The sequence below is a fragment of the Volvox carteri genome, assembly GCF_000143455.1.
Source record: "Volvox carteri f. nagariensis unplaced genomic scaffold VOLCAscaffold_11, whole genome shotgun sequence".
NCBI lineage: Eukaryota > Viridiplantae > Chlorophyta > Chlorophyceae > Chlamydomonadales > Volvocaceae > Volvox > Volvox carteri.
The window spans coordinates 218,638-239,143 of NW_003307554.1; the positions used below are offsets into that span (position 1 = coordinate 218,638).

Sequence of the window (20,506 nt, forward strand, 5' to 3'; positions counted from 1 at the left end):
AAACTGCACGCTGCAAATTACAGGTTGCAACCAAAGTCCAAAATTCTTTCCGGCAAACTGCCGTACAAGACGGCACGACACCGCCTCATCGCTCAACCGTCGACTCAAAGAAACGACGTGCATTCGACTCCATCTTCAGCAACACGGGATTTCATGGAAAGCCCCTCCACACGGTGGATTACATCCAGATACGCGGACAGCAGTAGTACCTGAACCCATGCCACGACACTGACGGACTGAAGGTGCTCACTTGTCGAACGTTCAGTGACACCTTCAGACATGCACGCATCTTAGCATCCCAAACATTCCATCTGCCCATACCAAAGCCGCACCACGCACGCCAACAACCCATACATCCAAGCTCTCTACAACCCAAGACCCAAGATCCCCGAACTGCGCATCCACTACTCGAATACGATTTTTTTAGGCTGCATTGGCTTATGCAGCCCCTCGTACTCAAAATCAATCCCCGCCTCTTTAATTTTCTTTTGCCGCTGCTTGTCCTTGCGGACCAACTTCGCCACACGCTGGGCGTGCTCTGTGGGTGTCCGCTCACGGTCATGCCGCTGGCGCTCCACTCGCCGCCACGGGATAACTTTGAACCTGCGGTTGGCTCCTTGGAAGAGCTGTGGGTGCACCCTGCTGGGGGGTATGAGTTTGCACTTGAGCCGCTGCTTGAAAAGGAAATACCCGTCCATCGCCTCAGCAGCTACGCGCGCAACTTCCGGGTATTGGAACTCCAAGAATGCGTAACCCTTGGCATTCCCCGTCTTCTTGCTGCGTGACAAACGTAAACGTGTCACCTTTCCGAACTGCGAGAAGTAACCTGCAAATGCACCCAAAATGTGTCCTTAGCAGGGCTCCAAAAGCTCGGGGCGGAGCACTGGTACGGGCGGGGAATGCAACACGCATCTTCGCTAACGCGCCACACCTAGCATCTGCTTTTCAAAGAAGCCATGAGGTACATGCCTGCAGGCAGTAATGTTGCATGTTAACCATGTTAAGCTGTTCCTGACGTGCTTCCTCCGCCGCCGCGCCGCCGAACCAAGTGTAATTGCCGAGTCCTTACCCGACGTAAACGACGCGCGCCAATGCAAGCTCATCCTCCGTTCTCCCAGATGGACTTGCGTCATCCATACTTGTATCCCGCTGCTTTCCTTTCGACATTTTGCCAAGGTAGGCAAATGAACACTTAGGAGGCTAAATAAGCTAAGTAGTTTTAGTAATATGTTATTCCCTTCGACTTGATAGTTTGGTGTTCCCACGACGCCCGTTTGCCTGCCCCACCAAAAAGGTGGTCGTTAGTTCCCGTACATCCGCTATATCCGTTAGCTTCTATGTATATATGGTCCTCCGATGCAAAATCTGGTGGTTCATCAAGGGTTTTCGTTTATGCCGTTCCACCGCGCTCCCAATGAACACCTCAATCTACGTCTTTGCTTCTGTTTAGAAGGATGCGTCCACAAGGTGACACGTTTATTGTATATTGACATCGGAAGCCGCTAGATGTTCCGGTAGCGAATAGGCCATGGTTGGTCGTTGGCCGTCCGGACATGTGCTCGACAAATAGACTACTCGGGAATTCCGGTCCAACTAACACCATTGCATGCTGCGACGAAAACTTTGTGCTTGAAAGAGTTTTGTGATCATGTATCGATGTACCTGGCAGCAAGCAACTTGTCCCCGTGAGGGCCCTGGAGGTCGTGCCTATTTCCCGTGCTCCTTTGGCGGTGCAGACGCCCTCCGGCAGCCATCAGGTTGCCGGAGGTGCATCCCCCCGGCCGACTATCATCAGGACTGGCCACCAGAGCACGAAATCCCAACACTTTACAAAAAGAGCAGCACAGGCCAGCACAGGCTGGCCGCGGTGGGCCAGTGGCAAGCCAGCGCAGCAAGTGTATTTTCAAGCACCGTCGCACCCTCATAACTTGACCTCAGGGAGCGGATGATGAGGACTTAACCAGCTGGCTGGAACCAGCACGGCGAAGAAACAGCAAGGCACTGAGCGAAGTGCACGGCGGGTCTTGAGGGTTGAGGATCACCGGCTGGCACTGCCTGCCAGCCAAGCCATTACACGAGGATTGTTTGTTCTGTCATTCGCAAGTTAGACGTTGCAGGGTATGCATGATGGTGTCGAATGTCTAAGATAAAGCATCGTGCGACATAGGAACCCGAACCGGTGCAGGCCGCCGGCAACGTGTTCATGACCCCTTAAGAAAGCACAAAAACGCCCCAACCCGACGCGACCCAACACAGCATTACAATCAAGATGTCAACGGCTCTGAAGTATTGCTCAACGGGGAGTTAGCGAAGATTCATACCAGTCAGGCAACTCTGCCAGGCAAACCAAACCACCAAACGCTCGCGGTGCCCCCGACTGGTCGTCCATTGAAGTCTTGACTGGACTATACTGGACCCAGAGGTTGATGCATTCCCAGAGCAAACCGCATGAGAGGCCGCTTAGAAGCATGTGCCTAGTGAAGAAGGCGGTGCTGGGAGTAAAGCGGGAATCGAGTGCCTGTTGTGGTTGCACTATCCGAGCGTTTGGCGTGTGCCTCGGTGCAGTCGAGGCAGGTCTCGGAGCGACCTCGAACCAACCGAGCTACCCGCCGCAACTAACCGAGACATCTTGGTATTTCATGATAGGCAGTATCTGCTGCAAAGGGTCCCTACGGTGTGCTTCGGCGAACCGGCACAGCACATAATTCAAGGCCACTGCTCTGACTTGCGCCTCTCTCCCTGATAGTGCTGATGGTGACGGGAACGGCGACCTAGCACCTAGCATCTTGCCGCACTTGCCATAGCTTTGCCCCCACAGGACGACCTAGCCCAGAGCTGTGCCTTCCCGGGTAGCTTTTCTCCGTCACCCAAGGACGGTATCGCGCGTGATGAGCCCCCGAGCTCAGCAGGCGGCGGCGGCGGCTGCCGTCCTAGTTACCACCATTACTACGCTGCTTCCGCTTTTTGTTTCGCAGCCCCAACTGGTAGTGACACACTCCACGTTGCACAGATTCTCGTTACACAAATATCTCGCCGGGTTTGTGCTGTGCGTGAGCTGGGGTAACGGAGCGGTCGCGGCAGCGCAACAGATCCCTGACGGCGAGGGGACTCCGCAAGTTACAACTGAGGTTCAGGGCCTTACTCGTGCGACCACAGACGACATGATGCGTGAGATTTACAAGTGCGTGCGTGACCTTGTAGTCTGGGTCGGGCTGAGGCGGCTTCGGCCTAACCAACGAAACGCTTTTCCAACAGTTCCCGACTGCTTCATCCCCTGATGGGCACTGACGTGGCATGCAGATCAGACCCAGAACAAATCGTTCTTTGCTTCAGCCAATCATAGCGGTTTATCTGTGCGCTTGCAGGGACAATATCGATGCAGACTTCGTTCCCTGGAGAAACCGAACCTACAGCGTCCGGTTGCTGCATGAGATGATCTCCAAGTTACGAGCCAGGCCCCATCCCGGGGTGAGTGCCGGCGTGACTGGAGTGCAGGCAAGGTGCATGCGTGGTAAAGCGGCTAGGGGAACGTAAGGGGGCGTTGCTGGCTGTGCGCGGGGCGGCAGTGGGACAGCGGGTACAGCGGCACGCGTGTCCTCCTCGCTCTCCGGGGACCCGCAGCCCGCCGCACCTGGAGACTGCAGCATGTGCGGTCGGCTGCAGATCAGGTTCGCTGCTGTAACGGCGGCAGCACTGACCATGCCGGTCAAGTACCTCTTCAATTGTAAAATGAAAAGGTTGTACCTCTCCTACGCCAGCTCCTGACCACGGCTCAAATCATGAAGATGCATTTCATATGCTACAGATAGCACCACTGAAGCGCAATAGTGCCATATCCTTGGCCGCCGCAGCCGTACTTGACTGTCATTGTGGTCAAGAATGGCCGAGTGTACGACCTACCGCTGGAGGCCAACTACGGTAAAAACCGTGTCGCTGCGAACAGGGTACGTGCCGTACTGTCCCACCGACTGGGGCCGGTCGGGGGGTTTAGTCCAACGAGTCCAATCGTCATGGCGGCTTCATGGCCGGAAGTCACCGAATTCAGAGCTCAGCCACATCACTTTCTAGGGCTTTACCTAATTGGGCGGCACACACGCCTGTGGCATTGGATGGGGGCTTGTTTGCAAGTGGTCCGCTTGCGCGACGGGTGCTCCCTCCGCAGTGCCCTTAGCTGGGGCGCTGCATGATAGGCGACCTTCACCAGGAGGGCCGCGTCTTTTACCTTATACCGTCTACCTACCAACTGCCAACCAACTACCCACCAACCTCGGACCTTACTCGGCCTATACAGTGTTCGGATTATGCGGTTAGCAGTACGACTACCGGTAGTGATTTATCTGTTAGGCCACATCGCCGCAACGTCATTCATTCAACTACGGTAGAGCTCGGCCTGGCCCCAAGCTCCCGTACTCCCTAAATCTCCCCTCCCGCGCCTCCTGATCACTGGTCATACACTTCACTTCTCGTTCCGTTGCACACAGCCCAGCACCAAAATGACGTCATTGAGACATAAGGAGCGATGTTCCCCACGGGCCGCCCGCTGCAGGTCAGGGGCCTGGTGGAATGCCTCAATAACGAGAGCTCCTCCTCCTCCTCCCCCTTCTGGGGCGTGGTGCCCCCCGATACCGTGTTCCTCATTACCATGCGGGACCACCCGTTCTGCCCCCGCCGGGGACACAGCTGCAAGGTGCCCGTCTTCTCCATCATCAAGCGCTGGAACGCCACCACCAACACCTCACACGAGCTTGACGTACTGCTGCCGCAGTTCATACATGTGTACGACAGCATGGCGTTCTACCCTTGGAAACAGAAGTACGACAAGGCCCTCATGAGGGCAGCCATTAAGGTGCTCTCCACCTGGTTGGTGAAGCGGGGGGGGGAGAGCTGTCGGTGACCACCCCTGGTGGTGACGTTCCCGTGAGGCCCAATGCCTCTCCCGGGTGTACAGGTTTGGTCCTTAGGCCCGTCAGGTCGGGTCCATGGTTCCCAGGCACAGGTTCCATCACGCCAAAAAGGAGAATAACCCCAAAGTCTGCCGTGTGCACATGTTTTGTCGATGCTGCAGTCGTATGACGCGACACTAAGAACTTCAGTGTCTAACAGAAGCCACCGGCCCTTCGGCATGAATCTGATTTCCTGCTGTTGCAATACGGTCCGTCAGTGGCTTCAGCGAATTTCACCGCCAGACCGAATGTTGTGTAATGGGCGGTGTGTCACGTTGTATCTCCTCCTGCCCTCGGACCCCACATGCCCCGTCCTCGTCCTCATCTCCCCTCCTCACGCGGCGGCCCCCGGCACCGGCCATCCCAGGGTCGTATGTCCGCCAACAGCACCCGCGAGTGGCTGACGGAGCTGCAGCGGCGGGGGCACCCTGGGGCGGCCCAAATGCTGGACACGGGCATCACACAAAACGATCAAAAAAAGAGGTTCAAGACGAAGCTGGTGAGAGCCCGCGAGCAAGGGAGGTATCGGGGGCCCGCGGGGTAAGGCATGTGTGTGTATGTTGTGTGTATGTGTGTTTCTGTGTGTGTGTTTGTGTATGTGTGTGTCTGTGTTTGTGTGTTTGTTGTGTGTTTGTGTGTGTGTTTGTGTGTTTGTGTGTTTGTGTGTTTCTGTGTGTGTGTATGTGTGTGTATGTGTGTGTGTGTGTTTGTGTATGTGTCTGTTTGTGTTTGTGTTTGTGTGTGTGTGTGTGTGTTTGTGTTTGTGTTTGTGTGTATCTGTGTGTATGTGTGTGTGTGTGTGTATGTGTGTGTATATGTATGTGTGTGTGTGTGTGCGTGCGTGCGTGCGTGCGTGTGTTCGTGTCCATGTCCATATATATACCTCTCCCCCTCCCTCTCCCCCCTCCTAACCATCCCACCTCCAAATCCCCCGTTCAAGCCCCGCCTCGGCCGCCCACGACACCCCCCCTCAACAACCCCCGCCTCCACTCGAAGGTTCCCGAGATCAGTATGCACGAGCACGCCCGCTGGAAGTACCTGCTCGCCACTGACGGCACCACCGCCAGCAGCCGCCTGGGGAAGCTGCTGGTCACCAACTCGGTGGTGCTCAAGGTGGGGAAAGGAGGAAGGGGATGTGCGGTGGCGACAGCGCCGAGGCCAGGCACCGGTTCAGGCTAGACGACGCAGCGAAGCCAGTGACGAAGATTAAAGCGGGGCTGGGAACCGGGAGATGTAGCCGAGTGTGCCAAATGTGCCGAGTGGTGCTCTCTCCTGCCCCCCCACTCCCCATTCAATAATGCCTCGTGGCCTCATTGGTTTGCCCTCCGCTTCCTTTCCTTCCTAACCCCCCTCCTTTCCCCTCCCCCCCTGCCCACCCCCTTAAGGAGGACTCCGTGTGGATCGAGTACTACTACCGGTGAGGGGGTTATCTGCGGGGGAAATTATAAAAAGATTGTCCAGCGGCTAAGATCTATAACGGTTATGGGTTACAAGGGGACCTGGGGTGGAAGCCCCCTTTCACCCGCTTGCTGCTCCGCTGACATCCCCATCCTCCCCGCCCTCCCCACCCTCCTAATGGTTGTTGTTGCTGCTGTACGGCACCCATCGCAGGTCCCTAGTCCCCAACGTGCACTACGTGCCTTTCAACAAGGACAATGTACTGCAGGTCCGTACGTATACGAACATCCGGTACATGTCCCCGGGTTGGGGCTGGGGTCCTGGGGCTGGAACTGTGTTGAGACTAGACTCTCGAGTTCGGACCCCTGCAGGCCCCCAGCGGCTCAGGAGCCCCCTTGTGTTGGAGTTGTGCTGTTGCTTGGTGTCGCTAAGTACGGCAGTATGATGTCACCAGTAACGGTGTTTAACACCCGCATTAGCTGCAAGGCCGCACCCTCTATAATAAGGTGGGCGCCGCGTGGATGGGGCGGCGGAACCCCCCACACTCTTAAATTAACGTGCCGGGCCCCCAAATCTCCTTCTGCCCCCCGTCTTCCCCCCCAAACCCCCCACCCCCCACATACACGCACGGGCTCGCGCGCAGGTCCTCAAGCAGCTGCGAAGTGACGCCCCTCGCTGCCACCGGACTGCAGCAGCCGCACAGCACTTCGCCTTCACTTTCCTGTCACAACGCTCCAAGACGCTGTACGTACGGCAGGCGCTGAGGCAGTACAACAGTCTTATACCTGATATGTCTGACTTTATGGAGGTGCTCAGGATTGGTGAGGTTTCCCCCACCGGCCCCGGCCCGGGCCCTGTGGGTGGTTCCGGAGCCCCGGGGGCTTTAGAGCGGCCCCTGACTTTGGATGGGCTGTTGGAACAAATGAGCGCGTTTGTGGCGAGTCGTACAGGCGGGGGGTAACCGTTGTAAAATCGTACTGTACGGCCCTGACAAAGAAGGTTCAGGAGGAGGAGGAGGAGCGGAGGTAGGATTATGGTTGTCGATTCGTGTATTGCCGGAGGATTGCGTGGCATCGTGCGCTTGTGAACCGTCGTCAATGTGTTTTATGTGTACGAGTAAGTGTCTTAATAGAAGCCTAGTTTTTGGCCGATTCGCACGTTTCCTAAATTAATATTCGCATGTTACCTAAACTTAAGTCATAACTGTAAATAGCTGGAGGACACCTTGTAGTCAAAAGCGTACACGGCAAGGCTGAGCAGTATGTAACAATGTTTTTTGGGCGAGGCCCCGGGCGCGAAGCGCCTTCGGGGGGCCGAGCCCCCGGGGTTCACCCCTGTCAGTCAGTCAGTCAGTCAGTCAGTCAGTCAGTCAGTCAGTCAGTCAGTCAGTCAGTCAGTCAGTCAGTCAGTGGCATACATATCTCGCCCCGCAAAAATTAGCATTTGAATGCTATATCCATACTATATTGAAATGTCAAAGGAGACATTCCAGATAAATCGGAGCGCGAAGATAGCTTTCCATGGCTGCGAGGTAAACATAAATTTACATATCACGCTCCGCAAAAGGTTTAATATGGAAGCTATAAGCATTCTATAACGAAATGCCAAAGGAGAAATTGCAGATACATCGGAGCGCGAAGATAGCTTTCCAGGGGTGCGAGTTTGACAAACAGTTACATATCTCGCTCCGCAAAAGATTGCATGTAGAAGCTATATGCATTCTACATTCACCGGCCAAAGGAGACATTCCAGATAAATCGGAGCGCGACAAAGATGGCTTTCCATGGCTGCGAGGTAAACATAAATTTACATATCACGCTCCGCAAAAGGTTTAATATGGAAGCTATAAGCATTCTATAACGAAATGCCAAAGGAGAAATTGCAGATAAATCGGAGCGCGAAGATAGCTTTCCAGGGGTGCGAGTTTGACAAACAGTTACATATCTCGCTCCGCAAAAGATTGCATGTAGAAGCTATATGCATTCTACATTCACCGGCCAAAGGAGACATTCCAGATAAATCGGAGCGCGACAAAGATGGCTTTCCATGGCTGCGGGTTAAACATAAATTTACATATCACGCTCCGCAAAAGGTTTAATATGGAAGCTATAAGCATTCTATAACGAAATGCCAAAGGAGAAATAGCAGATAAATCGGAGCGCGAAGATAGCTTTCCAGGGGTGCGAGTTTGACAAACAGCTACATATGTCGCTCTGCAAAAGATTGCATGTAGAAGCTATATCTGTACTGTGTCAACCTGCCAAAGGAGAAATTGCAGCTGCATCGGAGCGCGACAAAGATGGCTTTCCATGGTCCAGGTCGGGCCGTTGCGCAGGCGGAGGTGCCAGCCCCCGCAGCGGGCCATGTCGGCAGCCCCCATCCGCCGGCCGCCTTGCCGCCCGCCCTATGCCGTACATACGGGCTGCAAGTGGCTGCACCGGGGCCTCGCCCCTTTTCGGCTTTGAAAAGCCGCCCCCCTAGTCCGTACTGATTACGTTAGCAGTCCAACCAACCCCACACACCCAATGGAAATCCCCCTTTCAGCAAATAAGGTATCATAGCCATCATAAAGCCATACATCCGTACAGCCGCTCGCGCAGAAAACTACATCAAACATCTAAAAGCACTCGTCAGCACATACATACTCGTACACATCTAGTCCGCCTGTGCGACACATCCCCCTTCCACCGACCTCTCCCACACCACCACTAGGCACGCCGCCGACTAGCTCCCCTCCTCCCCCCCCACACCACCTCATCCCCAACCCCAACCCCACCCGACATCGAACCAGCATCATCTCACCGTCATCGGTGCTCTCTCCACACGCGAGCTACAGCCACCTTCACAAACCCGCACGCACACTCACACACCACCTGTCGCCTCTCAACGCCAGGTCATTCGCATGAAAACGAGACTCCAAAGCACAAAACACACAGCCTCTGCCCCCTCTCACCCCCTCATCCCCTCTCACCCCCTCATTCCCCCTCACCCCCGAAAACCTGAAGACACACAGATTAGCCGACACAGATCCTCCCCCCCCCCACACACACACACACAAACCCTTTCCCCCGCTCACACATACATACGTATGCACACACCGCCTCGTTAGCCCCTCGTTAGTGAACCTTACCCTACACGCACTTACACACATACATACAAGCGCACGCCCTCACACAACTCCCCACCTTCACAACCCCAGCAACAGCTTCCTGCCCACCTCCAGAGCCTCCTCCGTCTTGCTCGCGTCTCGCCCTCCCGCCTGCGCCAGAGCGGGCTTACCACCCCCCCCTCCCCCGCACACCTTGGCCACCGCCCCCACCACCTTGCCCGCCTGCAGGCCCCCCTTCACCGCCCCGGGACTTAACGCCGCCACGAAGTTGACCTTGGAGCCGTCCACAGCCCGGGAGGCAAGCAGTACCGCAGCCGGATCGCCCAGAGCCCCCTGGAGCCGACTGGCAGCCTCCTGCGCGTGTATGTGTGTGTGTGTTTGTGTGTGTGCGTGTTTGTGTGTGTGTGTGTGTGTTTGTGTGTGTGTGTGTGTTTGTGTGTGTGTGTGTGTTTGTGTGTGTGTGTGTGTGTGTGCATGATGGGGACGCGAGGATGAGGGGGTGGGAAAAGGGAAAGGGGGAAAAAGAGAGAGACAGGAGTCACGGAGCATCAGAAGAAGGAACACAACCAGGGCTGCCGTACAAAAACACGCTTCCCTTCCTTCTCTGGTGCCTCCGCGTCTCCCCCCGCATACGCCTCATTTCCCCCTCCCCTCCCACCTCACTTCTACACACCCACTCCGGCATACCCCCCTCTTCTCCCTCCCAGTCCCAGTCCCCAATATCAATATTGCTTCCTCTTTTGTCCAGTTTTACAAGCGTACAATAAACGAGTTTCATGTATAATTTAGGATTCATTTTGAAATATTGAGGGAATGGAGGTAATGACCGACGCGCGTTACATACACACACGCACCTGCATCGCCTTAGCCTCCACCTCCCCGGGCAGCTCCGCCACCAACACCTTCAACCCGCCTGGGGCCGTGACCGCCTCACCAACCAGAGACTGTGTACGGCAGGAAAGGGGGGGAGGGGGAAAGAGGGAGACGGGAAGTTAGCAGTGTCTCGATGGCAAGAGCAGCGACAAACGACAAACGACAAACAGCCCCCTGCGCATTACGCTCACATAAAAAGAGGACCCGCGTATGTAAAGGCTGTCAATTTGTACGGCAAACCACCCTTAGCCGTAATCCCTAATTCTGCAGCTGACGTGTCTGTCTGTCTGTCTGCCTCCCTCCCTTCCCCCCTCGTTGTCACCTCCCCGCCACCTCATAATTTCTCCCACATCCCACCTGCGACTGCGCCACCGCCAGTTGCGCCTTCAGCTCCGACAGCAGCTTCTCAGTGGAGCGCAGCTCGGACTGGGTCCGCCGGTAAGGGGGGGGGGGGCAGGCGGTGAGTGGGGAGGGGGGCGAGGGGGACGAGGGGGGCGAGGGGGGAAGACTAACCACAGGAAGAGGGGTCTTCAGGGCCGCATGTGCGGGGGAGGTGGAGAGGTGTGGAGAGGTGTGGAGAGGTGTGGAGGTGGGAAAGGGTACTCATGCACGATGGGGTATCTAGCCGTGGCGACGTGGGCTCTTGTTTGTGTGGGATGAGACAGGAGAACCTCCGTCCCACCATCAAGACGCTTCCGCCTCCCCCCATCCACGTTTCCCCCCCCCCCTTTCCCCCCTTCCCCCCCACCTGCAAAGCCGCCACCCTGCTGGGCACCTCCTCCAGCTTCACCTTCAACTGCCCCGCCAGACCCCGAACCAGCCCGTCCACAGTATGAAGGTACTCCACGGCTGCCGTACCCGCCACAGCTTCCACACGCCGGATGCCGCTGGCGATACCGCTCTCCGACAGGATCTGAAGGGGGCGGGGAAGGGAGGGAAGGGGAAGGTCGAGAACCGGACTCAAAAACAGGACAAAAATCCCAAAGCCGCCACCATCTCATTCGGCCCCTTCCTACCACACAAATATTTTTCTCCCCCGCCATCCCCCCCACACTCCCTTACCTCCCTCCCTCCCAACCCCCATTCCCCCTTTTCACAAACGAATCCAGGCCCACCTTGAACGCCCCGATCTCCGCCGTATTCCCCACATGGGTGCCCCCACACAGCTCCATGGAAATACCCGGCACGTCCACGACACGTACGACATCGTCGTACTTCTCCCCGAACATGGCTGTAGCTCCCGCCGCCTTGGCCTCCTGCAGCCCCATGACCCTGGTCTCCAGGGGGGCCGCCTGCGCCACCCAGCAGTTCACCAGCCGCTCCACCTCGGTCAGCTCGGAGGGGCTCATGGCGCGGGCCAAGTTGAAGTCGAACCTGACGGGTGTGTGTGGAAGGGGGGTGGGTGGGGTTTGGGGGGTTTTGGGGGGTTTGGGGGTTGGTTTGAGTGTGTGTGTGTGTGTAGGGTGCGGTGTAGGGGGGTTGCGGTGTGGGGGTTGGGGGGTTGGGACTATAGATGCAAGTGAAGAGGTTTGGAGGGTCTGGTTAGGGGGATGGGGGGAAAGAAGACATCAATAAGGCAGTACGAATCAGCCGTACAAGTACGGGTGAAGCTGGGCGCAGAAAACGTAAATGTCGAGGAAGTGGAGCCGGCGGGGGGAAAAGGGGGAGGATGTTGACACTGAGGGGTAAGGAAGAGAGGTGGGAAGGGCGGGGGAGTTCGCGTGCGGGTTTTGTCGTCCACGTCCAAAGTTCATCATCGGCGCACGGACCCAGCCCCCCACCGCACTCATCACCGCCGTAAGCCTGGCCCCCCCCCCTTTCCCCCCCTTTTCCCGCCCACCTGAGCCTCTGGAAGTTCACGAGGGAGCCCTGCTGGCAGGTGTCCGGGCCCAGCACTATCTTCAGAGCGCTCTGCAGGAGGTGTGTGGCGGTGTGGTGAGCTCGTACACGGCGACGGAGGTCATCATCCACCAGCGCGTTTACCTGGGGCGGGTTTCGAGGGTGGGGGGTGAGGGGGTGAGTGAAGGGGGGATTGAGGGGAAGTGGGGGGTGACAGCGGGTTTGCGGGGGGGAGGAGGAAACGTAAAAATAGGACCGTGCCTGCGCCTGTGCCTGTGTATGTGTGTGCATGCAGGAATGCGTATGTCCGTCACTCACCGCGTCGCCCACGCCGAGCTCCCCCGCCACCACCTCGCACGAGTGTACGAACACGGAGCCGCCGGCGGCCTTCTGGCAGTCCCGTACCGCCACCTCCGCCGCCACCTCCGCCTCTCCCGCCGCCGCCGGCAGCACCAGCCGGCCCATGTCCCCCACCTGACCCCCGCTCTCCGCGTAGAAGGGAGTCACGTCCAGCAGCACCTCACAGCGGTCGCCTGTATTGGATTAGGGGAGGAAAGAAGCAGGAGGCGGAGGAGGCGGCGGCGGCGGCGGAGGACACGCTGACGTGGCTGCTTCTTTCCGGGGTTGTGTGGTGGGGAAAGAGGGGAAGGGAAAATCACTGACAAGAGCCCCCGAGCGCACCGGATCACGTGTAGGAGTATGCGAGCAGCATCTTGATGACACACGTCACCGTCAACACCAGATCAAACCCCCGCCCCTCCACCTCTCCCCTCCCCCCGGCCCGATCACTCGCCCGCCCTGGGCCCCACCTCCCAACAACCTACACCTCTCCCCCTCCCTCTCCCCCCCCTCCCCCCCACCCGGCTCACCCGCGTGCACACGTTCCACGGGTTTCCCCTCGCGCATAAGGCCCACCACCCGACCGCAACCCCGGGTAGCGGAGTAGCCCGTGAAGGAGGTGGGGCCCACCTGGTGCGGTGGGGCGGGCGGGTGCGTGTATGTGAGTGTTTGACGGTTGTGTATGTATGTGGGGGGAAAGGGGTTTGCGTGTGTGTGTGTGTATTGTTGGGGGTTTTGTACGGTCATACACACACGCATGCGTTGCGTGCGGATGGGAATACGGACCCCCGGAGGGAGCCAACTCCGGGAGTGTGTCTGTACGACAAGGAGGAGGAGGGGGATGGGAAGGAGGGGGATGGGAAGGAGGGGGACGAGTGCTGGGGTGCAAACGAAACCCTGACAATACACACGTACTTGGCACGCACAGAGAACAAGGTCGCCCACTTCACATGGGGATCATCCACAAAAGGGCAAACAGGGGCAACGCAGCTTTTGCCTCCCACGTACCGCTGTACATTACGATCACATCTACCCCCCCCCTACTAACAAAACACACACACGCACACGTCACACAGGCAGCCTCACCTGCGCCGCCAGCTGGGCTAGGCCCGCCTGCGCTGTCAGGTCCACTGTCTCCCTGTACGACACATCCGTACGCGAGGGCTGGGTGGTTGGGGCGGGACAGAAGCGCATGATACACATTTACAAAACAACCACCACCATTGGGAGACATCACCACCACCCCATGCTGCAGGTGCTGCTGCTGGCAGCAGTCTGTCCTTACCTTTGGGTTTCCAAAGCTGCGGGCCCCAACCCACACCCTTTTTCCATTCCCCTCCCCCCCCTTCCCCCCTTCAAATCCCAATCACTGCCATTGGACATCCCAATCAACCTCCGGCCGGTCTTCTTCCGGTGCTCCTCCCCCTTCCCCCCGTCCGACTCCCATACACACACACACACACAACACACACACAAGCCAGACCAACCACCTGGCAAGCACCTTACCTGGATTCCTTCGACCTCTGCCTCTGCGCCTCCATCTCCCCGTCAAACCCCGCCACGTCCACCTCCACCCCCCGTGCCTCCGCCAGCTCCTGGGTAAGCTCCAGGGGGAACCCAAATGTGTCGTACAACATGAACGCGTCGGCACCGCCAATAACCCGGCTGCCGGTTGAGGCGGTTGCCGCTGACAGTAGCTCGTCCAACTGCTTCTGACCTCGCTCCAGGGTGGCCACGAAAAGACCCTCCTCGCTGCGGAAAGGGCGGGGGGACGGGGACGGGGAGAGGGGAGGCGGGGAGGAGGGAAGGAAGCGCATGATGGTTTTGGGGGGGGGGAAAGCGTCGCCCAATTGCAAACTTGGCAAGAAACACCATAATACACAATGCCCAGCACAACAAGGCCTGCCTGATATTATTCTTTATGCGACTCAATTTCCAAACAAACAAACAAACAAACAAACTCAATCGCATCCACCTGGGCTTTAAAACATGCGGGGTTCCTTCACGCCCTCCAAACCCCCCAGCATTCCCCCCTCCCCTCACCGCGCCAGTTCATCATATATCCTCTGTGCATTCTTCTGTACGGCAGGGTCGCAAGGCCCAGATAGCCCCACTGCTACTGCCGCCACGGCCGGAGTGAACACCTCCCGAATACCCAACAAACGACCCTGACGGCACGCGGGGGGGGGAGGGGGACGGACCGGGGGGGGGGGTAATGCGTGCGTGTATGCGCTAACGTAAGTGAGCCGCGGGAAGTACATACATACAACATACATACACACATACATACATACATACATACATGCATACATACAGGTTGCGGGAGGCGGCCACAGGACATGCAAGACTTCATCAAAGCCAAGTCGGAGTCCACCAGGAAAGAAGTCGCCGTAGAAATAATAGCCGGGATGGGTTGTTTGAAGACGTTGATAAAGGGGGGAAGAGGTGCCCGGGCGAGCGAGTGGGAATAACAACAGCCAGAGGCGCTGTGTAGTGGTGGCGACATGGACCACTACTGGGTGGTGGTGGTGGTGGTGGGGAGTCGATGGGTGCTATAACTACTACTACTACTGCAGGCTACTAGAGGCTACGCTGCAAGAAACGTTTCGTCCCAACTAAGGAACTCTCTTCCCTCCCTGGCTTCAACTACGTAAGAGGCAAACATGTCAATTCCTTTTCCAGCTGCTTCTTCGTGATGCACTTATGTCGGCGGTCCGCGATATGTATGGGTGGTGAGTCCTGCTTTAGCCGGACTTGTCGTCCAGTCGTCACTAGCCGGAGGGGGCCGGGCAGGAGGGGGCCCCCAGCTTCAATCACACATGCGTGGCGATGACGGTAAGCAAGGTGGGTGCGGGCCCCCCGCCGGCGCACGTAAGAAGCCCTTCCCGTGAGCGCGTGCGGGATGGATGACTTCTGACTCGTGAACAAAGGGCAACGTGCGTGTGTATGTATGTGTATGTATGTGTAGAAGCCCGGGATGGGGAGGTGGATGAGAAATCGAGGAGATGGGGAGAGAGCGGAGGTCAGGAGCCTCAGGACACTGCACGGGGTGCGGGGAACAAGCCCCTGATGGACTTGTTCACGTCAAGGACAGGGGGGGGAAGGTTGTGTGTGTGTGTGTGTGTGTTGGGGGCCCGCCCTCTTGTCCCCCCACCTTCATGACCACCCTCCTCAGCAGCCGCCTCAGCACGTAGCCCCGGCCCGTGTTGGAGGGGGTCACTCCGTCACTCAACATGTACGTCACCGCGCGAGTGTGGTCACCGATAACCTGAGGGGGCCCGGGGGTGGGGGCGAGGAAGGGGGGGAGGGGGGAAGGGGGGTATGAGGAAATTCATGAAGCGCGAAGGTTCAGGCGCTAAGTGCCCTGACGGACGTCCAAAGTCGCAAACGGCTGTTGGCAGTTCCCCGCCATGATGCAGCTGGCCGTTAGGGGGCAAGCAGGGGGCATGGGGGAGTGGGTGGAGGGTATGAAGGAGGCGGTTGAGGAAGGGGGGGGGGACAGAACGGTGGGAAGTCCTCCGTGGTGTTGCGACGGGCGCCCCCTCCCTCCCCTCCTCCCCCTCTCCTCCCCCTCCTGAACCCTCCCCCTCCGATCAGGTCGTCTCACTTTGCATGATAGCCCGCTGTTATCACGTCGCTTGTTACAACCCCAGTCCCAGGCCCCCAAGCTCTTATCCCTTCCCAACCCCCTCCCCTCCCCTCCCCTTACCCCGCACCTTCAGCGCCGTCTTGACCGCGGGTGATGCCGAGTGGTAGTCCACCGCCGCTATCTCAGCCGCTTTTTGTACGATGGGGAAGATTAGGTCGGTCTCGTAGTTGTTGGGAACGCCCTGCATGTATGTATGTATGTATGTATGTATGTATGTATGTATGTATGTATGTATGTATGTATGTATATATGTGTCGGTTACCTTACCGACCGGTTGTAATGAGTATGCACCGTTACACTGTCTCGCTTTCCTATCCGCCTCGGTAGCCGCCGCGGTAAGTCGATAGAGAATCGTAGCATTAGCTTTTCAATGCAATTCTCAGTCCAATGTGGCATACAAGTTGATGATGAGACACGACGATGACAGACTGACTGACAGATTGACTGACAGCAGTGAACCCCGGGGGCCTCGGGGTCCCCGAAAGGCGCCCGGGGCCTCGCCCCCAAAAACACAGTAACAGCTGACACGTTTCCCCCGCGACCAACTTCCACCATACACATGCACCCCTTCCTGGGCCCCTCCTCCCCCCACCCCGCCCACTTTCCCACGTATGCCTCCCACCCTGCACCCACACACCCACCCACACCTGCAATATTTGCGCCATGCGCTCCAGCCCCATACCCGTGTCGATGTTTTTGGCGGCCAGGGGCTCCAGGGAGCCGTCGGGCTTCCTGGGGGGTGAGGGTGAGGGGGCGAGGGGGCGAGGGGGTCAGGGGGGGAGGGATTGAGGCGGCGGTGGGTTCAAACGGCTCCACTGCTCCTCCCGACACGTACGGCGATACACTCAGAAGGGAGAGGCCCGGAGGTTGGCGGGGTGACAGGTGCGCCGGATGAAACACATGCCGTACTGTTAGGCCCGGTTGGGAGACTTGAGAGGCAGGAATGGCGGGGAAGACAGGCCCCCCCTGCGTGTCTGCCGCTGCTCCCTCTGGGGGTCCTTCAGGACCTGAGGGTTTGTACCCCCTCCTCTCCCCCTCCTCCCCCCCCCCCTCACACCCCACCTGTTCAGCTGCATAAACACCAAGTTGTAAAACTCAATGAACCGCGTGTCATCCTCCAGGGAGGCGCCCTGACGCAGCGATATAAGGAGTTGAGGGGAAGGAGTTGAGGGGAGGGGGAAAAAGGGGCGAGGGATGGGGCGGTTACAGAGCGCAACAGGCTTGTGGTAGGAGCGGAAGAGATACATCATGGAAATAGCTCTGGGGGGGAGAGCGAGACAGGAGAGTAAGGAGACGCAGCCACTGAGAGCGCTAACATCAGAACGGGCGTTGCTGCAGCGTGGGCACCACCCTGCGGAAGAAAACACACAGCTCTGTACACGTAGCCACGGATGTACATGCATACATACATACGCACGTACACAGTTTTTGTAACTAGCATAAGCGCGCCTTCCCCAACCCCCACACCGGACAGCACCCTTCTTCAAATGACTACATACATTCTTGGGCTGTGGTTCCCATGTGTTTTTCCCTCCCCTCCCCTCCCCTCCCCTCCCCTCCACCCCCCCCTCCACCCCAACCCCACACACCCATACCTCAGTCGCCAAGCCCTTCCCCCCCTTCCCCCGTTTCCCCCCCTCGCGTCCTCGCACCTCCGTGCCCCTCTCCGGGTGGAAGTCGTAGTACAGCTCCGAGCAGGGCCCACACGGACCCGTGGGTCCGCTCGACCAGAAGTTATCCGCCGCCCCCATCCTCTTGATCCTCTCCGGGGGCACCCCCACCACGTCCCGCCAGATGGCCTCCGCCTCGCCGTCCTCCTCGAACACACTCACCCACACCCGCTCCGGGGGGAGACCAAACACACCCGTGCTCAGCTCCCAGGCCCAGCGGATGGCCTGTGTGTGTGTGTGGGGGGGGGTGTTACAGTGTGCGGGTGGGTGGGTGGGAAGAGATGAGTGAGGAAGATAGGCCGGAGAAGGGGGAGAGCGGGGGAAAGGGATTGTTCTTGAGGGTAAGATGCGCTGCGACGAGGTGAGTGGAGTGCGTGTCTGCGCGTATGTATGCATGTATTTATCTATGTATGTATGTATGTATGTATGTAGAGAGGGATTGATCCAGGCTGTATTGCCATTGGCGGGAAATTCGCCCACAGTGAAATTCAAATCAAAGCCGGATCCGCACCATACAGAGCTGAAAGCGGCTGCTGGATTTGGCGGCGGATTGCCGCCGTGAAGTGTCGTGCAGGGCGGCGTGCATGTGTATGGGTGATGTGTGTTTACCTGCATGTATGTATGCCCCCCTCCCTTCCCCCCACCTGCTCCTTGAAGTAGTCCCCGAACGAGAAGTTGCCCAACATCTCGAAAAAGGTGTGGTGGCGCGCGGTGACCCCCACATTGCCGATGTCGTTAGTACGGACACACTTTTGGGTGGTGGTGGCGGTGGGGACCTTGCGGGGGGCCTGAAGGGTGTGTGTGTATGTGTGCCGGGGTGGGGTGGGGTGGGGGTGGGGGGAAAGCGAGGGAGAGAGGAGGAGGGGGAGGGGCGACCAGGACAGCGGCGGAAAAGAAATTCACTATCTGTAAGCGGCCGCTACCGCACGAGGCGACCGGCAGGGGCCGGCACACACACACACACACACACACACACACACACACACACACACACACACACACACACACACACACACACACACACACACACACACCGCCTCCCCCCCCCACACACACACACACCGGGGTTGTTGCACCATTTTCGTTTTCAGGATTCCTGCGGCAGTTGGTGGCGCTTTGGAAGGACGTCGTCATCACCGGCAGGCAGGCAGGTGACCTCCTCCTCCTCCTCCCCCCACCTCTCCACTCCCCGCGCGTTAAATCTCTTCCCTGTCACAGCCTTGCGCCGCCCTCCCTTTCTCCCCCCCCCCCTTCTTGCCCCTTGTTTTGCAAGCAAATCCCGCCTCTCCCCCCACCTCGCCCAGCCCCCCCACCCGCCCCGCTCACCTGTCCGAGGAACACGGGTTTGAATTGCAACATGCCCGCGATGGTGAGCAGTACGGTGGGGTCCTCCGGAACCAGGGACGACGAGGGAAGGCGGGTGTGACCCTTGGACTCGAAAAACGACAAAAAGGCCTCGCGGATCTCGGCACCGCTCTGTTAGGATTTGGATTTCAATTTTGTAGAGGGGGAACGGGAAAATGGTATGGCGGGGAGCGGTAATTCAAACGCAGGGCGTGTGGACGTGTGTTGGAGAAGGGGATTACTTTTTCCGACTGCCCCCCTCCCTTCCCCCTCCCCCCACCCATAAAACACACAGGGCAGTGGCCCAACGGTGCGGCCTGACACCACCTCCTGACCTGGGCGATGTCCGTCACACGGCACCGCCATTCCATGGAAGCGCCATTCCACACATACATACATACATACACTGCCCTTTTCCCGTTCCCTCCCCTCCCCTTCCCTCGCCTTCCCTCCCCCAAAAACCCTCTCTCCCCCCGTACCATCTTCTTAAGTGGTCCCGGCGCCTGGGAAGCTGAGGAGGTGGGTGCCGGAGCGGCCGGGGCGGTGGTCACGGAGGCGGATCCTTTGGGAAGATGGGAGAGGGGGGTTGCGGTGGGTTGCAGTCAAGGAGCAGGGCGCAATCTGTTACCCAGTAACAGGTGCCGCCCTCCTTCCCTCGTCCGCCTTGCTTCCCAGAAGGGCGGAGGACGCTACTTTACGGCTGTCACCCACTGACTATTTGTACATGGAACGCGTGCATTCGTCAACATAGCACATGCGCGCACCTGTCGCACTGGGTGTAACTAAAGTGGTGAGATGTGTTCCCCGTGCGTAGAATGGCCCGGCAGCCACGATTGCAGGGCGACCTGTCCCCACAAGCCAGGCGGAAGAAATGACAAGTGGAGCTATTGTTGGTTAGGCGGTTTAACGAGTTGGATAATGTGGGAACCAGCGGCGCGTACTGCATGCGCACCTGTGCATTGCCGAAGGAGCGGAAGTGCACGACGAAGGCCTCCGCACGCCATCGGCGCAAAATGGGTGGCAGGCGACTGACCACTGCAACCAATAGAGGCCTTAGGGGCCTTCAGGGCCGTCGGGGCCATCCAAACAGAGGTACTTGTGGTTCTAGCCTCTGGTTTGGTTGGGCAAGAGGTGACGCCCTTAAAGCTGTGCAAAAGCACTGTGTACACACGATCACGTATGTGTACGCAGCAGGCCCAAATTGGGCAGCAGCTTGAAAACGTTCACAGCTTCATTTCCAGTTGGACGAGCAATCGTAAAATTTACTGGTCAATTCAGGCTGAACTGCAAAATTATTGCAGTTTTGGAAGGGTAAGAGGCAGACTTGCTAATCTGCCGCCCT

The 20,506-nt window shown here is 58.0% G+C and overlaps 3 protein-coding genes across 3 annotated transcripts; 1 reads left to right on the top strand and 2 right to left on the bottom strand.

The window, feature by feature from the left end:
• Nucleotides 1-3: 3 nt before the first annotated feature.
• On the bottom strand, nt 4-1,321 carry VOLCADRAFT_80307 (uncharacterized protein). Its single transcript, XM_002948737.1, has 3 exons — nt 1,070-1,321; nt 932-969; nt 4-826 (listed from the first exon to the last, which is right to left on the bottom strand). Exons 1-3 carry the CDS (start codon nt 1,165-1,167, stop codon nt 405-407), a joined length of 558 nt encoding a protein of 185 aa, XP_002948783.1. The 5' UTR covers nt 1,168-1,321; the 3' UTR covers nt 4-404.
• A 327-nt stretch (nt 1,322-1,648) lies between these two features.
• On the top strand, nt 1,649-7,302 carry VOLCADRAFT_89007 (uncharacterized protein; the record flags this gene model as incomplete). Its single annotated transcript, XM_002948618.1, has 11 exons — nt 1,649-1,867; nt 2,976-3,181; nt 3,366-3,468; nt 3,852-3,944; nt 4,547-4,846; nt 5,311-5,442; nt 5,940-6,056; nt 6,329-6,360; nt 6,555-6,609; nt 6,985-7,162; nt 7,214-7,302. The coding sequence occupies 11 exons, from the start codon at nt 1,649-1,651 to the stop codon at nt 7,300-7,302; spliced, it is 1,524 nt and encodes a 507-aa protein (XP_002948664.1).
• A 2,226-nt stretch (nt 7,303-9,528) lies between these two features.
• On the bottom strand, nt 9,529-20,246 carry VOLCADRAFT_89008 (uncharacterized protein; the record flags this gene model as incomplete). The annotated part of the gene is made up of 22 exons (XM_002948738.1): nt 9,529-9,783; nt 10,305-10,394; nt 10,681-10,749; nt 11,072-11,236; nt 11,439-11,697; nt 12,164-12,306; nt 12,481-12,695; nt 13,032-13,131; nt 13,255-13,317; nt 13,588-13,639; nt 14,008-14,253; nt 14,545-14,669; nt 15,656-15,769; nt 16,218-16,331; nt 16,798-16,882; nt 17,213-17,280; nt 17,803-18,045; nt 18,465-18,608; nt 19,147-19,296; nt 19,644-19,675; nt 19,929-20,009; nt 20,117-20,246. The coding sequence occupies 22 exons, from the start codon at nt 20,244-20,246 to the stop codon at nt 9,529-9,531; spliced, it is 2,943 nt and encodes a 980-aa protein (XP_002948784.1).
• Between the last annotated feature and the right edge of the window lie 260 nt (nt 20,247-20,506).

Coding starts and splice junctions, on each gene's coding strand:
- VOLCADRAFT_80307 (XM_002948737.1), bottom strand. CDS start 1,167: ATGTCGAAAGGAAAGCAGCGGGATACAAGTATGGATGACGCAAGTCCA. Junction 970..1,069: donor GCGCGCGTCGTTTACGTCGG/GTAAGGACTCGG, acceptor TACTGCCTGCAG/GCATGTACCTCATGGCTTCT. Junction 827..931: donor CTTTGAAAAGCAGATGCTAG/GTGTGGCGCGTT, acceptor GTGCATTTGCAG/GTTACTTCTCGCAGTTCGGA.